The sequence below is a fragment of the Eschscholzia californica genome, unplaced genomic scaffold (assembly GCF_041429995.1).
Source record: "Eschscholzia californica isolate CP2 unplaced genomic scaffold, dmEscCali1.0.p SCAF_1, whole genome shotgun sequence".
Lineage (NCBI taxonomy): Eukaryota > Viridiplantae > Streptophyta > Magnoliopsida > Ranunculales > Papaveraceae > Eschscholzia > Eschscholzia californica.
The window spans coordinates 43698844-43721739 of record NW_028238198.1 but is presented as its reverse complement, the minus strand read 5'-3'; the positions used below and the strand labels follow the sequence as shown (position 1 = coordinate 43721739).

Genomic DNA, 22896 nt, shown 5'->3' with positions numbered 1-22896 from the left:
TAATGAAATTCTAAACTTTAATAGAATGTTTGGATCTTTAACATAAAACCATATTAAATATTGAGTTTCCAACTTATCAAACATGATTAGGGGCGAACGAAGGATTTTAGCGAGCATATCAGCCTTAAAAGGATAGAAAGAAAATATTATCTTATTACAATGTATAATTTAGAACGTAAAAGTGATTTTTCGAACATGAAATCTTTCGTATCATGATTTTCACATATATATATATATATATATATATATATATATTTACCTGTGGTTGAAATTTTACAAAAATCTATTGAGATATAAAACAACTTGCTCTGTACCGCGGGGCTAAGCTTGGAGCCAATTTGTACTTTGCAATCTTGGAAGTCTGGGTGAATCTGGACTTCATCTAATTCCTCCATGCTTGGGCAGTCTAGGTCGGCGCTATCGAGCTCCTCCTTCTGTAATTGCTACAAAGGCGATTTTGGTGCTTTCATTGCATTTTTGTAGCAATTCTCTGAGGTACTCTCCTCTAACCTCCTGCACATCTCAGGGAGTTGGAAACTTGGTGGAAAGTGGATGGCACTGCTCTCATATTGTGGATCCATGGGCTGCCAAGTATGATGTTGTAGGCAGAAGGATAGTCCACTACAATGAACCTAGTGCTGAGGTTGATTCCTCCTGCCTAGACGGGGAGGGTGACTTCTCCTAATGTGTGCTTCTGCTCTCCACTGAATCCTTACCAGAACAGTAGATCTTCGGCAGATGCAAGATTCGTCCAAGCCTATACCTTGCAAAGCATTCAAGAAAAGAGCGTTAGTAGACAAACCATTATCGATTAGAATATGCTTAACTAGACCATTTGCAATGTTAAGCGAGATGACAAGAGCGTCACGATGAGGGTTAACGAGCCTTGTGGCTTCATTATCCATGAAGCTTATCGTCTGGCTAGCGTAAGTATGATGAGTGGCTTCTATGGAGCGGGCCAGAGGCTTGGCTGTAACTCTAGCACTCTTCTTGGCGGCAGAGTGTCTGACTCCACTCACTTCTGAACCTCCTGAGATTAATAGGCACGTCTTCGTAGGAACTGGCTTCTCTGGTTCCTTAACTTGGGTGTCTCGATGTGCCAAGGTACTCTTCCCATTGTCTGTCAGCAAGTCAGTAAGGTGGCCTCTTTTCAGCAACTCAACAACTTTTAGCCCGAGGGCTATGCAATCTACGGTGTTGTGGCCGTGATCTCCGTGGAACTCACACCACTTGGTTGTATCTCTCTTCTCGTTAGGAGTCTTTATCTTTCCTGGTCATCTTACTACACTCCACATACCCTTCATAACTGCTACTAGTTCGACTGGTTCAAAGCTTAGGTTGTACTATGGAATCCTGGTGCAAATAGGCCCTTGAGGCTTCTCATCTGAGCGACCTGATGGAGGGTCAAGTGGCCTCCTTTTCTCACTAGGAGGGCCACGTCTGGAAGTTGGGTAGGGCTCCCCTGGGCTGCCATCTGTTCTACTATATGGTTTTCTAGAGCAAGGGTCCATGTTTCTGTCATCATAAGAATAGTACTTGCTGCGGTGGGCTTCGTCTTCCACCCACCAAATTTCTACCCAAGCGCGAGCGAGGGCATCTTCCATGGTAGTGCAGTTGAATTTAGCAAGCTCCTTGTATAACTCTCCCTTTTGCAACAAGCTTTTTCGGAATGCATCAACTGCAGTCTCCTGGTCGCAGTAGGGACACCTTTTCTCGATTGAATCTCCCCATAAAGTCCCTGAGTGGCTCGCCCCTTCCTTGGTGAACTCGGTAGAGGTCGCGAAATAGTTTTTCTAACTTTTTGCTACTAGCAAACTACTCTACAAATGTTTTTGTGAGTTTGGCAAAGAAGGTGACCGAATTGTTGAGCAGGTTCGTGTACCACTGCAAGGTTGAGCCGATGAAGCTTGAACCGAAACTCTTGCACTTGCATGCCTCCCTGAGATTTGTGGGTATTGCAGCAGTGAAGTGAAAGAGATATATTCTAAATATGAAGGTATGACCTTCCTGATAGAAATAAATCCTAAAAGTCTGAAGGTATAACCTTCCGAAGGAGTGTCCTTCGACCAATATGGCAATGCGTATGATTTGGCCAATAGGATAATAGATAAGTGAAGATATCTCCAGCCTTCCTTCCATTTATGATCTTCAAATGAATCAACAGTATCTCTCTCTGATCTTCAAATCAATGTATCCAGCCCCTGTTATGTGTGAAAAGAAGACCAGGTTCAGTCCTCTCTGTGATTCCAATCATCTCTCTCTAAATATAATTCTTGAACCGAATCTCGGTGTCGATTTCCAATCTTTTCCAATTATCAATCTCTCTCTAGAATATATCATCATAGAGAGAGAGACAACCGGCCAGCAATCAATCTCTCTATTAATAATACCATTTTCATGATTCCTCCTTTCTCTAAAAAATATCTCTTCAGTTCTCTGCTTTTATGAATCAAATCCATCAATATCTCTCTTAATCTTCTCTAATTAGTGCAACAATCTGTCTAAATAATCTCTTCATCTTTCCATTAATTTTCTTTCTTTCAAAAGATCTCTAATAATCTTTTCTTTCATGGGGTGTAGAGAGAAGATAATATAATATCTATCTATATATATAATGGCTAAGTGTGGAGATGAGAGACAAAAACGGAATGAAACCACATACCAAATGTGCTGCCTCTTTTGTTGGAAATAAGAGTTGATATGGTGTTTCTCAAAGTAGCCAAATAATGTGCCAAAACAACTCATAAACACGGGATCAAATAAGAGTGAGTTTCAGCCGTTAGATTCCCCTGGACCCACTGTAATATATTGCGCTCAGTTGCGTGCAATTAAGAACTCCTGAAATCCCTCACATACACCAGTGTGCAACCGAAAAGAGCCCACACTCCATCCGATGCATGCCATGTGTCATAATCTAGCTTATTTTTGCCAACATCTTTAACCTTCTCTAACTTTCTCATCGGGGCCCCGATTTGCCTTCCGTTTTCGCCACTGAATTCTTTTTGAATTCTACTTTCCATCCAAGCAACAATATTGAAAAAAATTACCATAATTCAGAAATGACCAAAATACCCCCAACATCTCGATTTCATCCGTTTTTCACACTGGACCCGTAAAAGACACCTGGGAAAGAGAAATACACAATTCATCAGAGTAACTGCTCGAAATAGACTAACTAGCCCAAATTAAGAGATACAGATGGGACATTTTCATGTCTCATCAAACATCCCCAAACTTAGATTTTGCTAGTCCTCGAGCAAAAGAGAAAAATAAAACCAAACCTATTTTCACCACTTTCGTAGGGAATCACGATTGCACTTAGCACGTGCAACAAGCCGTTAAACCTCTAGGTTACCCTAGAGGACGAGTTTTGTCTCGTGAGGGTTTGCAGTGATTGTACCCACAAAATTCCAAAAATCTCAAAAATCTAGAAGGGTCTAAATATGACGTGGACTAAAAATGTTTATCCGAGATAAGTTTTTTGAAAGCTAATAGAAATGAAATCCAAGTCAACCAAACCATACAAATGCTAAAAATCCCTTCACTAGTAATCTTGATTCGAAGTGCACGTGACCAGCCAATATGAGCATCATTTTAGTTCCGAATAGACAAGACCTCGATCACTTTCTCAATACATTTCGCCTCGACTGTTGCCTCACGGTCATACACTCGAAAAATTAAAGTCATTGAGAACTGGTTCAGTCAATGTGTGAGTATGAGTATGAGTATGAAGGAAAACTCAACACATGAAAAAGACGGACTACAATTTTTACGAACGACTGATCTCATAGGAAGGAAACAACCACTAATAAGAATGGGGAAGCTAACCAACTCTTCTCACCTGATCTACTTTCTAACAATGCTTCCTAGAGGTCGCTAGACTAAGGATGAACTAGAACTCTTGAGAACTCGACGTCTTCAAATCTTCAAGAACTACTTTGGGATAAACATTTAAACACGAACAAACACTTTTTTTTTTCTATTTTCTTTTTTTTTTTTTTTTTTTTTTTTTTTTTAATGGACTCTGGTAATAAAACTCAAAATACATAACATACTTTCTTCACATTATTCTTTCCTTGGGTAAAATTCTTTCATTTTGCTTCATGCCTTATTCTCATGGTTCTAAATAATGGTGGGGTCCCTATCTTCTGACACTGTTTTCAAGTTTCCAGACTACAAGAGAAAGGTTTACTTTATGATGACATCCCTAGTGGTTGTAAAATTCGAACTCAAGAGATCAACTGACCTCTAATGAATGTTGCGAGGTTGAGTAGCTCTTCACTCTACTCGGAGTTAACGCAGAAGATGAACTTTTGATGGGATTCCGTGCTAGGGTTGCTGGGTTGCTAGAGAGGCACCCCTCCTGTTGTATGAAGGCGGGCATAGAAGGAAGGCCCAGTACGAATTCCGTCTCTGTTAAGCCCAATACTGTTTTTGGCCACTACAACGCGTTGAAAGCAATGATCACATCTCGCTTTCCATATGTAACATAGAGTGGTTGTGAAGTGAATATCTATTGATGTATGACTAGTTTATGTTTGGTCCTGCCAAGAAAAAATCCAGTCAGCTACAGAGTGAATGTTAGTAGATACTATGTTTAAGTAAAACTAGACGTTTTTGGCAAAGTGCAAGAAGTAGGGCATGCTCTATGGATTCGATGTGATTGCAGTTGGGATAGATATATTGGTCCGCTATGAACTTTCCTATTCTTTGTGTAACCGGGACTGCTCCCGAGCAACATTTCCAAAGAAACGAATGAATACGTAGTTATTGTCCATATGGATGACCATTGGGTGGATGGGGGCGGCTAGGGATAATGAGTCGTACTCAGATGTTGGTACATGGATTTCACAGGGAATTGCCTGAAGGTGTTAAAGTCCATCTTATTGGAACGATGCCATCATTTGTGAGAGGGATGGCCTTAATAAACTCATAGATAGGTTCATCGAAATGAGCTGTCAGGATTCCCTCGCTCCATTAGTTGTTATCAATTAGCTGGGATACCAACGAGAGGTTGGAGTTAGTATCATTGGTTTGAAGACCTTGGGTGTCAAGGATCTAGTGATCATTCCAGATGTTAATCTTCGATCCATTGTGCACTTCTCAAGTAGTTAGGTTTCTGATCAGGTCATTCTGTTTTCTAATTAGTTTCCAGATCCAAGAATGTGCTGCTTTGGCCGACCCAGGGTAATCAACATTGTGGAAGTATTTATTTAATTTCTTCTATTTTGTGATCAAACAAAGTTAATTGAGAGATTGGAGTATATTTATTTAATTTCTTCTTTTATAACTACGAAAAATACTAAGATATAAAATAAACGAAAAAAAGACTTATAACGAAAAATAAACACTAAAAATTATATCATGTATTGTTAGTTGATCAATGTTGATGAGGACTTGTATATATATTATTGGAATCGGAGGCGATTTTGGCTCGACCCAAATCTTCCAACTCAGAAAAGGAACGCGCCTTTGCGTTCGTCTCGTCGAGATCTTAAACTTAGAGCAAAGAATCACTCGTATCCCATTCTGGATGAGTGAGAAATGTTCGAAGATCGGTGAGATTAGGGACTAAAGTGTCAAACCGGAAAAGTTGGATTGAGGGCCATTTGAGCGAAGAGAACACGTTCAGATCTGGATGGTGGGCGTTCCTTCCGCGGGATTGCACAAGATCTGACGGTTGCGCGATGATTCTCTCGGGCAGTGTTGGGACGCGTCTAACAGCGTTGGATCAGATAGATCCAACGACCCACGTTACTTCCGCGTTGGGCACCTGGTGGGATTTATTCCAATCCTTCATCTAACGGTCGGATTCGTCACCTGTTGTGCATGTTTCGGGCCAGACCTATCTTCATCTAACGATGGTCGTTCCCTCCGCGTTTTCTAGAGAAATCTGACGGTCCAGATTACAACCGACTATATTAATCAGTTACTCTTCAAGTTGAGTCCCCAGTTCCGAACAAATGTGTCCTTATAACCCAATAGACACATATTCCTATTCACTTCCTATATAAACCACCTGAACCCTTCTCATTTCAATCAATTCATTATCTTCTTCTCTTCTCTTCTGACAATTAGTATTCTGGTGTGTCTGGAATATTTTATTGGGAAGTATTCTAGTATATTCTGGTGTGTTTGGAATATCTAGAAAAATGAAGAACGAAGTTTTGAGTGAAGTTAGAGTTCTAAAGCGTCTAGAAGATCCAAGTCATTCTCTTCTCTTCTAACAATTAGTATTCTGGTGTGTCTGGAATATCTAATTGGAAAGTAATTCTAATATCTCTAGAAAAAGGAATTAAGAAGCTCTGAGTGAACTTATAATCTTAAAGTGTTTAGAAGATCCAATCGCATCATTCCAAGAGCTCTTATTATTTACGAAGGTTCGCCCGCTTTCAGAAAGAAGAAATTACTGATAAAGTCGGTATTCGCTTATCAATTATCTCTCTATAACTTAGAGAAAGGAAGTTCCCTACTTCAACCCAAACTCTGTCTTAATCAAGACAAGATGTGAGGGTAGGAAATCGCGGGTCAGGAAGTTAGCGGAGACCGGGTCAGTGACCGGATGTCGTACCTCCACCTGTTAATATTTTTGCAGGCACCAACGACGTCTTTGGGCTTAACCTACGACAAAAGAGACAAGAGCGCACATGACCGTGAGGTCTTAGGGGACACCGGGATGGTTCCGGCCTAAGGGGGCTCCGACGGTCAAGTCAGTAAGCTTGCAAGAGAAGTAATCGAGCGTAAATGATATCCTTAGAAATGTTACCGTTGGTTGGATGGTGGTCGGAGCTTAGGCACGACTCGTAGAGTGGCCGGAGCACGCTCTTTACAGATGACTGACTTAGATGAAGATTGATTACGACAGCCTATGAGGTCCGTCCTTGAGTAAGGCAACCCTGGAGTGGTTTGCCTTGTCCAGGGGTATGTATCGTAAATAAGTGGAAAGTTTAAGGGTCTGACCTTATAATTCACGTGGGGGGTATGTTAAGGCAGCCCTGATGAGGTAAGGAAGGCCTGCCCTCCAGGAGAGATAAAGAAGCTTGCCTACGTTGAGGAGAGATAATGGTAGGTCGCCCTTCCTTGATAATACGGTCGTCCAGGAGAAAGAAAGTAATGGTCGACCTTCCTTCAGTGTCAGGTCGCCCAGGAGAGAGAAAGTAATGGTCGACCTTCCTTGGTTGTCACGTCACCCAGGAGAGAGAAAGCAACGGTCGACCTCCCTTGGTTGTCTGGTCACCCAAGAGAGAGAAAGTAATGGTCGACCTTCCTTGGTTGTCACGTCGCCCAGGAGAGAGAAAGGTATTAAGTAATCACTTAGTATGCTCGTTACTGATCGGATGGTCCCTGTGTATGAGAGAGAAAGTAACAGAGTATCTTAGGTGGTGACCGGATGATATTAGAGTGCTTGATAGTGATATCAGTGGAGTATGGATATGTTCGGTGATAACCAGATGATCAAGTGCATTTGTCGGGAATTCGATGGTAGTATTGAGTCTGTACTCGATGTGTTTTTCCGGAATCATATGATCTGTATCATTTTTGGTTCCGTACTTTTATAGTGTCTTGGGTCGACTGTTACGCGATGATGAGTTGTCATCTTTAATGGCGGTAACGCATGGGTTGTCACCATTAGTATGGGTTTCGTAACCCCCTAACGGATATTTCCGGGGTACGGTCATCTTGAACGATTGTAATGTCTCTCCAACGGATATACGGGAGGAGGTCTGTTGAGGATTTGAGGCGGATCTTTTTATCCAGGGCTGGATGTGCTTCTGAACTTAGGTCTGCTGAGAAGGTGAGGGCATACCTCTTCTTCCACGGTTGGAAGTGCTCACATATTTCAGCCCAGTGAGGAGGCAAGGGCGGACCTCTGACTCTAGAGATGGAAATGCATGGGTATTTTGACGCTACCTTCAGGGTGCCCGAAGGTAAATGGGTTGGGCCCAATAGCCTTCAATTCGTGGGCTTAGTCGTCGTATGAGCCCATCAATCATGGATTTTTGGGAGCGCTCCTGGTGACGTATTTTGGCCCATACAATTTGTCCCCCACTCTCTAAGTTGACGGAGTGCGGAAACTTAGAGAGTAGTTTGAAGTTATATGGCCAATTCAAAGTTCGATTTTGCTGCATTTGTGGCCGAATTCGTGTCCCGTGGGGACTTGACCGCGAGTGGTGTCGCGGGTATCGAATCAATTCAGGTTGCTCTGGGGGAGAGACATCGGATTAATCCGGTATAATATTCGAGTGTCCTTGATTCTCTGAGTTACCAACTGGTGGTTTGATTGTTGACGCTTTGACTGAGATGATCGGTCTCTTGGTTGCAATATTCATATGCTTTCAGAGAGACATTAAAGATTGTTAGCACAATTGACAAAAATTATTTCGGTAACATAGACGTGTCCGACCAGATTCTTTTTTCAGCCTCATGAAAAAGTGTTACCAATTGAAGCGAGGCACCGGTAGTCTTGACTTAAATTTTTAATGAGGCGGGCTCATGAGGCGGGAGTACGGATCAAGGCAAGACATTTGTCAGGTGGTCCTGACTTAATTTTTAATGAGGCGGGCTCATGTGGCAGGATCACCAACTGAAGCACGGTGTGTGCCGTGTGGTCCTGATAGGCTCGCGAAGCAGATTTACAAATCCAAGCTCATGAGACAAGCTCATGAAGCAGGACTATAAATCCATGCAACGATACTGGGTAGTTCTGACATATACTTTTTGATGAGGCAGGACTACAGATCCAGGCAAGGTATTTGTCGGGTAGTCTTGACGTAAGTTTTCTAACGAAACAGGTTCGGAGCTCGTGGCGAGGCGGACCTAGTGCTCTTGTCGAGGCACGTTGTGATGTTGCCAGGGCAGGGTTTATATGCACTTGACGAGAGGGTAGAACTACCGATCAAGGCAGGGTATTTGCCTGTAGTCCTGACATAAATTTGTTAATGAGGCGGATCCGGAGCTCCTAGCGAGGCGGACCTAGTGCTCTTGGCGAGGCACGTGATGCAGGGCTGTCAATCAAGGCAAGGCTTATACGCCGAGTGCACTTGACGCAAACTTAGTGTAAGCTACTCAAATCGAGGCAGGATTGTGGAGTAGGGCTACTGATCGAGGCATGGCTTAAAAGCCAAGTGCTTATCGATCATAGACTTTTAATGAAGCCTGCTGTAATCAAGGTAGGCTTGCGAAGAAGGGCTACAAATCAAGGCAAAACTTATACGCCGAGTGCTTTTAATCGTAGACTTTTAATGAGGCGGAGTTGGTGTGCTGATCGAGGCACGAGCAAGCTCGTCGTTTCAAAGCAAGGCGAGTTTGCCGAGTGCTCTTGGTGTGGGCTTAGCAGTTGTTCTAAGGTGTAGCTCCGCCGACGAATGCCTCATATCCATAAGGGTAAGGCTATTACCCTTTACAGATACATATTGTTTGCCTCTTTTATCTATAAGGGTAAGGGTATTACCCTTTACAGATAGTAATTTATATTATACCTGCATTGTGTTTAGTGTGGCCAAAGTTTGGAGTATTTTGGCGAAGCGTGGCTTGCCTTGTTTGAACGCTTGAGTCAGTGCATGCTGAGCGTCATGAAGCGTTAGAAATCCGTGGAGGATGACTGTCTATTTATCCCCCTAGTCTGAGCTTGGACCTTGAGAAGATCAAGGGTTAGACTAAGTTTCGTGGCGTTGAGGCCCTTAGTCTGCTTTGCATAGACAAAATATGACTTGAATTGAAACATCATTGTATTTGAAATAATATTGTTTTACAAGAGAAATATTCATGTGATACGAGCAGTGTCGTTTTAGTAAGGATCTTTTGACATCAAGACTTTCGCATGTACTGACGTGAATAGACATGAAGTCAGAAGCAGTGTGGAGCTGGCTTGCAGAGCTGGGCCGACTTTGGGTAGTGTTAGGGTCTGAAGTAGTGCGGAGCTGGCTTGCAGATTCGGGTTGTAGGCAGAATCGAAGTCTAAAGTAGTGCGGAGCTAGCTTGTAGAGCTGGACCGACTTTGGGCAGAGTTAGGGTCTGAAGCAGTGCGAAGCTGGCTTGCAGATCCGGGTTGTAGGCAGAACCGGAGTCTGAAGTAGTGCGGAGCTAGCTTATTGAGCTGGTTGTCGTCAAGTGAGGTAGACGCGGAGTTGTGTTTATCGTTGTTTGTGTCTTGGAGAGATACAGTGATGTCGTCGACTTTTGCTTGGCAAAGTTATCGTTGTTTCCTTCCTCTTGTCCCCCAGTCAAAGCTTGATTTGCCTATACGCCCCTTAGTTGGGGTGAGGTGCCATCGACCCTCCGTCGCCCAAGTCAGTAAGTGATGGAGAAAGGTAGAAAATAAGTCAGTGAAATGGAGTCAGAAAATAATACCGTTTTAGGTGTTTTGCATTCCAACTGTTGTTGATGTCCAGACCTTCTTGTGAGCGGAGCTTGTATGCTCCCTGTCCCACTACTTGGGTGATTAGGTAAGGCCCTTCCCACGTGGGAGCTAGTTTGCCTACTCCTGTCTGCTTGGTGTTCTGAAAGACCCTTCGAAGTACCCAATCCCCAACTTTGAAGGATCTGATTCTGACATTTTTGTTATAATGAGAGACTGCTCTCTGTTGGTAGACGGCGTTTCTGATGGCTGCCTTGTCTCTTAGCTCATCGATAGTATCGAGGTTGTGGTTAAGCTCGACCCAATTGCTTTCTTCTTCAGTCCACTGGTACCGTGCGGTAGGGACACCTGTTTCAGCAGGGATTACAGCTTCAGAACCATAAGCTAATGAGAAAGGGGTTTCACCCGTTGACGTCCGTACAGTTGTTCGGTAAGCCCATAGTACCGCTGGCAGTTGGTCTGCCCAGGTTCCTTTAGCTTTTTCCAGTTTCTTCTTCAGAGAGTTCATGATAGTTTTGTTAGATGATTCAGCTTGGCCGTTAGCTTGAGGATACCTTAGAGTCGAAAAGCTGAGCTTTATCCCCAGTCCTTGCAAATATCTTGGAAGGCGAAGCTGATGAATTGAGATCCGTTGTCGGTGACTATCTCCTTAGGTATCCCAAACCTGCAAATTATGTGCTTCCAGACAAAATTCATGACCTATTTGTTTTTTATTTGGTGGAAGGCCTCAGCTTCGATCCACTTAGAGAAATAGTCAGTCATGGCCAACATGTATAGCCCGAGGCAGTGGGAAGTTTTCCCACTATGTCCATGCCCCATTTCATGAAAGGCCAGGGAGATAATATGGAATTTAATTTTTCTAGAGGGAGGTGAGAAGTTTGAGCGAACCTTTGGCATTTGTCACATCGTTTGGCATGATCGATTGAATCAACCCTCATGGTTGGCCAGTAATAGCCGACAGTCAGAGCCCTCCCTATTGGCTAAGCTACGACCGCCAGAGTGGTTGTCACATTCTCCCTCGTGTAATTCTTTTAAAACATATTTACCTTCTTCTGGAGTGATGCACTTGAGGTAAGGGCCTGAATAAGACCTTCTAAGCAGTTGACCGTCGAGTATGCAAAATCTTGCGGCTTTTGCTTTTAACCTTCTGGCTTCATTCTTATCTGAGGGAAGCTCATCATTGTTCAGGTACTGTATGATAGAGGTCATCCAGGTGTCAACGGTATCTGTAGCTGCTACTTCAGGTTGCGGGATTCTCCAGACGGCTGGCCACTAAAGCAGGACCAGAGATATGTCTTGTGCTACCTTGGTTTGAATGGACGAGCCAAGGTTTGCCAATGCATCTGCATGCCCATTTTCAGGTCTCGATATCTGCTCATACTTTACCTCCTGAAAGTGTTTTTGGATTTCCTTGACATGCTCCAAGTAGGCTGTCATTCTAGCATCTTTGGCTTGGTAGGTGCTTTGAAGTTGGTTGACCACCAATTGGGAGTCAGACCTCACATCGAGGTTCTTGATCCCCAATTCTTTTGCCAAGGACATACCTGCAATTAACGTTTCGTATTCTGCCTCATTGTTAGTTGCTTTAATTTCGCACCTGATTGCTTGCTGGACTATGTCCCCCTGTGGGGAGGTCAGGATGACGCCAAGACCGGCTCCGTTCATATTACTTGACCTATTTACGGACAAGGTCCACTTTTGAGGGTCTGGATCAGCGAGACAGAGCAATTCCTTTTGGGCCTTCACTAGAGAGTCAGGAGTAAAATCGGCAATGAAGTCAGCTAATACTTGGGATTTGATCGTTGTCCTTGGTTGGTATGTGATGTCGTGCTCACTCAGTTTGACTGCCCACTTAGTCAAACGTCCAGATATGTCTGGCTTGTGCAAGACATTCTTCATTGGAAAGGCAGTGACGACCACAACGTAATGACATTGGAGGTACGGTCTCAACTTTCTAGACTATTACTAGCCGTGGGTAGAAATAAGGTTCAACACATGGTGACCATGAATGTTGACTTTGCTGATGACTCTTAAATATATTCTCGATTATAGAGACATCGCAGAGCCAAGCGACACCCTGACCACCAAGTATCGACATAAATACTGGGTGTGAAACTGGCTATCGAGAATACAGAGAGGCGTCAATGACGTTGGCACAAGTCTTAAATACTTGATCTTAAAGGTTCAATTTGATGACGAATTGAAGAAGACAACCGCATAAGTGAGGGGAGAAGTGTGTCAACCCAAATGTCAAAACCTAAACGGTTAAACTAGGTCAGTGACAGAATGTCCTCATAGTACAAAGAATTACAAGACGATGAAATGTTCGAAAGAACTCATCGGTCTGAGATAACGAAAATTCCGTGAAACAGTCTCGAATACAAAGTTGACGGAGAATGCAAAATTCTTAAATTAAACTTGTCTTCGAGAAAGTAATTTATTTCTCATAACATATTCAGACGGTAAATTAGTATAATTCTCTAGAAGGTCCTTAGACTTGTCTAAGAATTACAAAAGGATCCTCATATATGTTAAAAGGAAGGACCTTTGCTGAAAGATCTCGAGATCAGGAGTTATTACAAATAAATCCTTAAGTCTTTTTAAGTAGGTCCTTAATTCTCTATAATTACAGAATAGTCCTTCATAAATCCTCATGGGCAACCTAATCTTATTGGATAACTAAGGGAATTAAGGTTGATAAGACATAAAGTTGAATATTACATCATTCGGTCTAGACGTGACTCGAATAGTAAATTCAAGGGTCTTGGTAAGATTTTCGATTCAAGAGGGTGAACGCAATCTAGAGACGATGAAGGACAAAATTAGGAATGATAACTTTGATGATCATGCGATAGTTTAAATCTATCAAGGGAGTATATATGTCAAGACATATAACTTAAGAAAGAGTTAAAAGAGAAACTCACCTTGTGTTATATTTCAAGGTTCTAATGATCATAAATTATCATGTTATGAAGCAAAACTAAAAATGCTACACTAAAGAAATTGTGTAAGAAAATAGTTTTGTCAAAAAGAAGAATGCATTGGTTACCCTAGAACTGTGGGGGCAGATATTGTTAAATATCTGAACGGAACCCTATATAAAATATTATGAGATTCCATCTAAGTCGATGGATAAGAGAAAATACTCTTGAAATGTGTGTGGGGGGGGGGGGGGGGACTGAGAAGGAACCGAAAACTAAATTATAAAGAAATAAAATGGCATATAGAACTCCAATTTCTCCTAAAGATATAACGTCATAAAGACGTGAGAAGAAGGAAATTATGGAGTACCTCGAAAACCAGATTTAGCCAAAAAGAATGTTTGATCAATAAGGTTTCATTCAGCTAAGAACTCGTAATTATATTCCTCAAGTTGTGACAAGACTAAGAATTCAAGTGTGTGAATATAAGTCATGACATGAATGTCTAATTCACTCAACAAATTTGGAGAAACACAAACGGAAAGAACTTCTCTTTCTACTCCTAAACTAAGTAACGAGATTCAACCGTGAATCATCTGTTCAAGATAATAGACGATACTAGTTAGGAATAAGGAAGTGTTTGAGAAGATATGATCACGATGTTTTTTCAAATTAAATCGTTACTCCTAAATGAAAATTCAAAGTGTGTGTTCGGACTAAGAAAGGTAGAATTACCACTCAAGAACCACGATAAACATAAATACTTGAATTTGAACAAATTCAAGACAGAGTTGTCTGAGTAACAAATAGTTCTTAGGTATCTGAGTAGACTCGTATAATTTGGTGTTACATATCATAAACGAATGAAAATAAAGATATATTGACAACACTTGAATATCAGATACAATGTCTGACAGTGGATTTGAAAAATTACTAAGGGCTACGATATCATGAAACTCCTCAAAGGGCAGACGTGCATAGCTGGATCGACAATGTAATCCTAAAGGCCTTGATAGATAGCTCTGGAGAAAGAAAAGGAAGTTGGTGGACTTACTGGAGGATATTTGTTTGTTATTGAAGCCAGTGCACGCAATAAACCGAAGTAATTGTTGCGTAGGCACTAATACGGTAAGTCTAGAGAATTCAAAACAAATAGACTAGCACCGCAAAACAATTGTTCTCAAGGAATGTATACATTGAAATTATGTTAAATCCTAAGTTACCTGGCAGATCCATATAAAACAAGGGTGAACAAGAGAGTTGAAATTGCATCATCAAGGGGAATGTGGCAAAAACGCCTAAAGTTAATTAGTAAAGGAATGGTGAAACCCTACCTAGACGACTGGAGATCCCACGATCTAGTTCAAAGGGCAACTAAAGCTATACCCTGACTCGATAGTAACACTTTAAAAGATTTCTATCTCTTACCCATTCCTAGGATGAAAATAGTGTTGCCTGCAGTGAGAGGCTAAGCATTAAGCTTTTAATGAATCCAAAAACTTAGAACTTGATTCTAACGAGAGGTATAGCAGGATACCTTATTACGAATAACCTATATGGGTGTGAATTGATGCCGGTTCCATGGGAAGGTCGTCTAGGCCGACTTCTCTAAAGGACCCACGAAATCGGGATTGTTCAAGGCCGAAATAAACACAACCGAGAACCAGAGTAAATAAGGGATTAGTTGTGTGATAGCTATTTTAGTTTACAATTCCCAGGACTCAATTCAAGACGAAAAGTTCACTGTCGTCCTTGTAGACCATGTAGTTATTCATTAGAAATGGTTCAAAGTCGAAAACTACTTTCTTCTGATGTAGCGAAGTTCCGCATATGAGCTCTTCTAGTGTCAGTATGTCAATAAGTATGTTTGTATATAGTAAACCTCAAATTTTCATTCATGTGGGGGATTGTTGGAATCGGAGCCGATTTTGGCTCGACCCGACTCGTCAAACTCAAAAACGGAATGCGGCATTGCATTCGTCTCGTCGGGCTCTTAAACTTAGAGCCAAGAATCACTCGAATCCGATTCCAGATGAATGATAAATTCAAGTTTAAAGTGTGGTCGAAGATCGGTGAGATTAGGGACTAAAGCGTCAAACCGGACAAGTAGGATTGAGGGCCATTTGAGCGAAGAGAACGCGTTCAGATTTGGACGGTGGGCGTTCCTTCCGCGGGATTGCGCCAGGTCTGACGGTTGTGCGATGATTCTCTCGAGACAGTGTTAGGATGCGTCTAACAACGTTGGATCGGATAGATCCAACGACCCGCGTTACTTCCGCGTCGGGCACCTGGTGGAATTTGTTCTGATCCTTCATCTAACGGTCGGAAGTGTCACTTGTTGGGCATGTTTCGACCAGACCTATCTTCATCTAACGGTGGTCGTTCCTTCGCGTTTTCTAGAGAAATCTGACGGTCCAGATTACAACCAACTATATTAATCAGTTACTCTTCAAGTTGAGTCCCTAGTTCCGAGCAGATGTGTCCTTATAACCCTATAAACACATATACCCATTCACTTCCTATATAAACCACCCAAACCCTTCTCATTTCAATCAATTCATTCTCTTCTTCTCTTTACTTCTAACAATTAGTATTCTGGTGTGTCTGGAATATTTTATTAGGAAGTAATTCTAGTATATTCTGGTGTGTCTGGAATACCTAGAAAAAGGAAGTATTAAGTTTCGAGTGAAGTTAGAATTCTAAAGCGTCTAGAAGATCCAAGTCATAATCTTCTTCTATTCTCTTCTAAGAATTAGTATTCTAGTGTGTCTAGAATATCTAATTGGGAAGTAATTCTTGTATCTCTAGAAAAAGGAAGTAAGAAGCTTTGAGTGAACTTATAATCTGAAAGTGTTTAGAAGATCCAATCGCATCAGTCCAAGAGCTCATATTATTTACGAAGGTTCGCCAACTTTCAGAATATAGAAGTACCATCTTAAATTCTGAAAGGAAAGTCGTTGTATCCCGAAGGCATACACTCTAACGATTGGTACTGTTACGGAGGTGTAAACTGTCTTAAGGAAAGAGAGTTTATTCTCGCCTCGACTCACTATCTTTTGTCTATCTCGGTTAATTCGAAAGACAGAATTCCTGATATAGTTTTATATGGGCTCCTAGTCCGAGACGCGCTTGATTTTCCCAGTCGCACCTGCTGATGTCAAAAAATGGCTTTCCGTTAAATCAGCATAAAATAGGGAGTTGATGCATGACAGCCTCCGTTATGTTGGATTATTCTGTTAAGTCGAGTGTTGTTCGTCTCAGAGTTCCTGCTTCCGGCTCTGCTTCTTGCTCTGCTTCCTGCTCTGCTCCTTTTCCAACTCCTTGCTCCAGCTCCTCGTTCCTCGCTCATGTTCTCGTTCGTCTGCTCCCAAGGGGGCAAAACCTGCAAAGGGTTCGAAAACCACTCCGACGCTCAAGCTAGTCAGGGTTCTCTTTGCAGTAAAAGAATGCATATTGATTGATCCTTTTGGGGCCGAGTTGTGGGAACTCTGATTTTTGGGTGATGTTTTTAGGGTAAAGAGATCGTGTCCTGAGAAGGACGATGTAGGGGGCCATTTATAGGCGATGTTAGGCCGACTATGATCAGTGGCGGTGGTGAGGCGGGGGGTTGTCGGTTCGTCATCTATTGTCATGATTTCGCCCATCCTCCGACGCTTTTTGCTACCCTGCCTCTTGCGCAGGCAGGTTCGCCAGCTATGACATTGATGTCTTCCCCGCTTTCGGACTCCCACTCCTTTTCTCTTCTGGCGAGCTCCTTTGTCAAGGTTTCTGACATACTATCGAATTCTTTTGTCAGCTCTCCCCTAGCCATTATTGTGGTGAAAGTTATCTCTCAGAGTGCATGTCCGTCTGTCTTGCTGTCCCTGTTGGGGTGGACGGCTCGCCTGTCGGTTGGCTTTTCCGAGAGCAAGGATTCGAATGTTTCTGAAACGGGCTTTCTTGACGTGGTTTCTGTTGAGCTGAGACTCCTCCGTAACTGTGTCATTCGATGAAGAGATCTTTCCCGGGTTTCGCCGGGCAGATGGTCTTCCGCTAACATGTTTGTTTGAAAAACTTAGGGGAATAGTTAGTCTAAACAGTAATAGATATGGTTCGGGTTACCGAAGTGATGATTCTGCTGGAGATGCACTCCTTCTAGTGCCAAATGCTGATGTCAAAAATAGTTTTCCGTTAAATCAGCATGAAATAGGGAGTTGATGCATGACAGCCTCCGTTATGTTGGATTATTCTGTTAAGTCGAGTGTTGTTCGTCTTAGTGTTCCTGCTTCCTACTCTGCTTCCTGCTCTGCTCCTTTTCCAACTCCTTGCTCTTGCTCCTCGCTCTTGTTCCTGTTCGTCTGCTCCCAAGGGGGAAAAACATGCAAAGGGTTCGAAAACCGCTCCGACGCTCAAGCCAGTCAGGGTGCTCTTTGCAGTAAAAGAATGAATATTGATTGATCATTTTGGGGGCGAGTTGTGGGAACCCTGCGTTTTGGATGATCTTTTTAGGGTAAACAGATCGTGTCCTGAGAAGGACGATGTGGGGGGCCTTTTATAGGCGATGTTAGGCCGACTATGATCAGTGGCGGTGGTGAGGCGGTTGCCGTCAAACCAAAGAGAAAGTTTCCTCTCTTGAGTATCTAGGGTTTCTCTTAGAGTCTATCTCAGATCTTTGATAAGTGGAAGTTCCTTAGTTTAATGATCCTTCGTGAATATCTAGCCGATGTGATAGATCTTAGAAGAGAAGTTTCCTCCTTTAGTTACGTGGAGTCCAAGCGGGCTTAAACACTTCGAGATGTGTGGCCGACTGAGATCCTTCTGGAAGTTTCGGGATTAAGTTCGTAGATCGCCTAGCGCTGCTGCCTTCCCAGTTCTGGGCGTAAGACATTGGCCGGATCTGTTTGGACCTCCCTTACTCCTCTAAAGACCTCAGGGCTGATCTGTCCATGCCAAGGGCGTTTTGCAGAGCTGGTTTCTTTTGGTCGACCTCCCAGTTAGGGAATATTTGGTGGACCATCAGAGGCTCAACGGTCCTGACCTTGACTCTTCAGACGTTAGTCAACGTCTGGACATTTTGTTCATCATCAACATCCTATGACGCGACTAGAAGTCCGAGACGGTTTCGGACTAGCTCCGAGACGCGCCCGTCTGGCCCAGTCGCGTCCCAGACGCGACCTGACTAGATAGGAAGCTTTCAATATTTTGTTGTTGTTTCACCTACTGGATTTTAATGATTCAAACTCATAAATCCAGATTTTGTAAAGCTTTTGATCTTTCCTTTCAAAAACACTTTTCAACACTCGAAAATCTAACTTATTGAAACTCTTTCAAATCAATTTGATTAAGCATAAATATCATTCAAACTATTCAAATTGATGCCCGAAAATCTTATTAGGACTTATCTATTTAACTAAACTAGTCCAAATTTAGTCCGTCTAACTAAAGTTAGCTCGTACAAGATGCTCTGATGCCACTATAAACTTTCGTAGTCACCTAGTGTTTTAAGCGGAATCTCAGGCGTCTAGTACTTCTCTACTAGCTACCAGGATCAAGTGCTAGAAGTAAAGATGAAGTCGAACGGTATAGAGATAATACCTGAATAACTTTCCCTTGAACTAAATCTGATACCTTTATCGCGAGGTTGAGAGCTCCAAACTGCAACTCCTTTACTTAGGCCACCCGATCAAGTGACTTGATATCCCTCCTTTAAATTCAAGTAGGACCTTATTTAGGTTGAGATGAAGAACACTTGTTCTTTGACTAGACAGATAGGTTGAGAGTTTTTCTCTAAAATTTCTCTCTCCATTAGATGGTTGTAAAGGTGGACTGAAATTGTCTTTGGATTCAAAATAAGGATAAGTGGACAGTGAAGTTTATAACTACAACGATTATTTAAAGGGAACCCACTTCTGGGTTAAGGGGCACATACCCACATATGCTCCTTGTTGAGCCCACCCCCGCTTACTATAACGGTAGCTAATACGTGGACACCCAATTGCGAGTCAAACATAGTTTGACTTTGATTTAATAAGGGGACAACTTCATAAAGCCTAAAATATTAACCGTTATAAATTTGTGGACCATTAACAAAAACAAAAGTTAAAAGTAGAAAACAGAACTGTAGAGAGAGAAAATAACTTTATCAACTGCTTTTTCTTCCTGTTCTTGTTTGTCTTATTAGGGTTTCACTCTCTAAAATTCTGTACGAAATTCTCATATCAAAGTATTATGATAATTAGGGTCGTGGATGGGGAAGTGCGGACCGTACTGTCACGGAGTAAAGTTTCGGCCTATGCTTTAACACCGTGCGGCACTTGTCTTAGCACAAGTCTAAGCCTTCTCCACTAAAATGCCTAAGTAACCTTGACTTATTAGGCAAGATCTAGCACTATAACTCCAAGAAAAGGAAGCTATCAAAGTATGCACAAGTTTGAGAGAAGATGATCTTTGTTGATGAAACTTAAAGATTACAAGAAAGCTTTTGGGCACGTCTCCCAAGTCACTCAATCTCTCTCTAACACTTCTTGAATCCTTGCTTGGATGCCTTACAAATGAGGGGTGATCCCCTATTTATACTAGTTCCTATATACAATGGACGGTTGGGATTTACACACATGTAACCTATCTAATGGCTATGGAAATCTCTAGGTTACTTGGGCTCCAAGTATCTCTAGAAAACTCTCAAAATATCTCCATGCCATCTCTAGAGGACTCCATTGGGCTGGGCCAAAATGGTTGCTCCAACTATGCACCATGCAGCCTAGTGTATAGGTGCTGTTTGGGCTGCTGTTTGGGCTGCTGTTGAGCTCTCTGTCCGGCCCTTTTAGCTGCTGTCCGGGCCCTTCTTAGCTGCTGTTTGGGTGCTCAAAATGGGTCAAAATGAGTGGGCTGTGACATTCTCCCCCACTTAAGCCGCGGACGTCCTCGTCGCGATATCCTCGTGGTACTTGCTGATAAGATCCTTGTGTTGCCACAGGGTGTCTTCATGCTCCCAGCTTGCTTCACTATCTGGTAGCCCCTTCCATCGTACCAAGTACTCTTTGTAGATGCGCCCGGCTCTGGAAATCCGCCTATGTGACTCAATGCTTTCTACCTCTTTGTCAAATGAGGTAGTCATAGTGACAGGTGCTCTGCTGCTTTGGCCTCTGGTTGCATCTTCTGGATCTGCATGATATGGCTTTAGGCAGCTTACATGAAAGACGGGATGGATTTTGAGATGTGCTGGAAGCTCCAACCTATAAGATGCCTTCCCGACTTTCTTAAGTATGGGGAATGGTCCCTCATACCTCCTGATCAGCCCCTTGTGTACCTTCCTAAGGGACTTGAACTGATTTTGATTGAACTTGAGCATTACCAAGTCTCCATCCTGAAACTCTAAAGGGCGCCTCTTTTGATCGGCCCATTTCTTCATCTTCTTGGCTGCCTTCTCTAAGTATGACCTGGCAACGTCGAGTTCCTCTTGCCATCCTTTGGCAACTTGATAAGCTGCCGGGCTAGCTCCTCCATACCCACCTGCAACAGTATGGGGAGTAAGTGGCTGCTGGCCTATAGCCAACTCGAAAGGACTATGCCCCGTAGATTCACTCCTCTGCAAGTTATAGCTAAACTGGGCGATGTCCAAGAGCTCCACCCAATTCCTTTGGTTAGCGGTCACAAAATGCCTCAAGTATAATTCCAACAATGCATTGACCCGTTCCGTCTGGCCATCGGTTTGAGGATGGAAGCTCGTAGAAAAGCTCAACTCCGACCCAAGTAGCCTGAAGATCTCGGTCCAAAACTTCCCGGTGAACCTTGGGTCTCGGTCGCTTACTATGTTGGCTGGGACACCCCAATACTTCACGACATGCTTGACAAACAATCGTGCTGCCTGCTCTGCTGTGCAATCAACGGGGGCAGCTATGAAAGTTGCATATTTTGTGAATCTGTCCACTACCACTAGAATGGAACCCAAACCATCAACTTTTGGTAAGGCAGATATGAAATCCAAAGAAACACTTGCCCATGGTTTTTCAGCGATGGGAAGTGGCTCCAACAGTCCCGCCGCCTTCTTCTGTTCCACCTTATCTTGTTGACATATAAGGCAGGTTCTCACATATGCATCTATGTCATCCTTCATCCTGGGCTAATAATATTTAAGCTCGAGTAAGGCCATGGTTCTCCTTTGGCCAGGGTGTCCTGCCCACTTGCTATCATGGCACTCTCTTATGAGAGCTCTCCTTAGATCACCAACCTTTGGTACATAAAGTTGGTTCCTCCGGGTGAAGAGAAGACCATTATACATCATGAATTTCTTGGTCTTTCTCTCTAAGGATGCCTGTATAAGTCCCTTAGCATGGGGATCTTGTTGAAGACCCTCTCTAATCCGCTCCAAGATGGTAGAGTCCGGCTTACTAACTGTGGCATGGAACTCCATGGATGCAAGTTCGGCTTTCCGACTTAGTGCATCAGCTACATTGTTGGTGCGTCCGGGCTTGTACTCCATCTTCATGTCGAATTCGGCCAAGAAATCCTGCCACCTTGCTTGCTTGGGACTTAGCTTCTTCTGAGTTTGGAAGTAGCTTGTTGCCACATTATCAGTATAGACGGTGAAGGAAGTCCCTAATAGATAGTGCCTCCAAGTCCTTAGACAATGCACTACGGCTGTCATTTCCTTCTCTTGCACCGTGTACCGCCTCTCCGTGTCATTGAGCTTCCGGCTTTCATAGGCAATGGGATGACCTTCCTGCATAAGAACACCTCCTATGGCAAAGTCAGAAGCATCAGTATATACCTCGTATGGCAGCAAATGGTTTGGTAACTTAAGAACAGGCTCCTTTGTTATTGCATGCTTAAGATCATCAAAAGCGGCTTGGCACTCGTCTGTCCACGACCAAGTATGGTTTTTCTTTAGAAGATCCGTCAAAGGGACGGCCCTTTTTGAATACCCTTCAATGAATCTCCTGTAGTAATTCACAAGGCCCAAGAAGGACCTAAGCTGAGTTACCTTAGTTGGCTCCTCCCAATCTTGGATGGCCTGCACCTTCTTGCCATCCATCCAAATCTGCCCATCCCCAATCCAATGTCCAAGAAAGGACACCTTGCTAGAAGCAAATGAGCACTTCTCCCTTTTGACAAAGAGAGAGTTTTCCCTTAAGGCTTGGAAGACAGTTCGTAGGTGGTCGATGTGCTCCTCCATAGTCCGGCTATATATAACAATGTCATCGAGATATACTACTACGAATTTGTCTAAGTATGGGTGGAATACCTTGTTCATCAAAGTACAAAATGTAGCTGGAGCATTTGTTAGACCAAAAGGCATCACAAGGAATTCATAAGCTCCGTACCTGGTGACGCACGTAGTCTTTGGTTCATCTCCTTCGGCTATCCTGACTTGATAGTATCCTGATCTCAAGTCAAGTTTGGAAAAGACCTTGGCGCCTCCCAGTTGATCGAACAGGTCTTCCACTCGTGGGATGGGATATTTATTCTTTACTGTCACCTTGTTTAAAGCCCTATAGTCTATGCAGAGACGAAGGCTTCCATCATGCTTCTTCTGGAACAGGACCGGTGCTCCATAAGGTGACTTTGACGGCTGAATGAACCCTGCATCTAAGAGCTCCTTGAGTTGCTTCCTTAACTCTGCCAACTCAGGTGGGGCCA

General features: G+C 43.0%; 2 protein-coding genes across 2 annotated transcripts in view; both read right to left on the bottom strand.

The window, feature by feature from the left end:
- The window catches only part of LOC147567028 (uncharacterized), an 89253-nt gene that overhangs the window by 36174 nt on the left and 30183 nt on the right, over window positions 1–22896 (bottom strand). The window lies entirely within an intron of this gene.
- On the bottom strand, window positions 11285–12256 carry LOC147567029 (uncharacterized). The gene is made up of 2 exons (XM_086656548.1): window positions 11663–12256; window positions 11285–11548 (listed from the first exon to the last, which is right to left on the bottom strand). Exons 1-2 carry the CDS (start codon window positions 12254–12256, stop codon window positions 11285–11287), a joined length of 858 nt encoding a protein of 285 aa, XP_086512674.1.

What these genes read in the sequence shown, in the direction of transcription:
- LOC147567029 (XM_086656548.1), bottom strand. Translation starts at nt 12,256, where the DNA reads ATGAAGAATGTCTTGCACAAGCCAGACATATCTGGACGTTTGACTAAG. An exon ending in GCTCGTCCATTCAAACCAAG is followed by an intron (nt 11,549 to 11,662) that starts GTAGCACAAGAC and finishes TCTATCATACAG; the next exon opens with TACCTGAACAATGATGAGCT.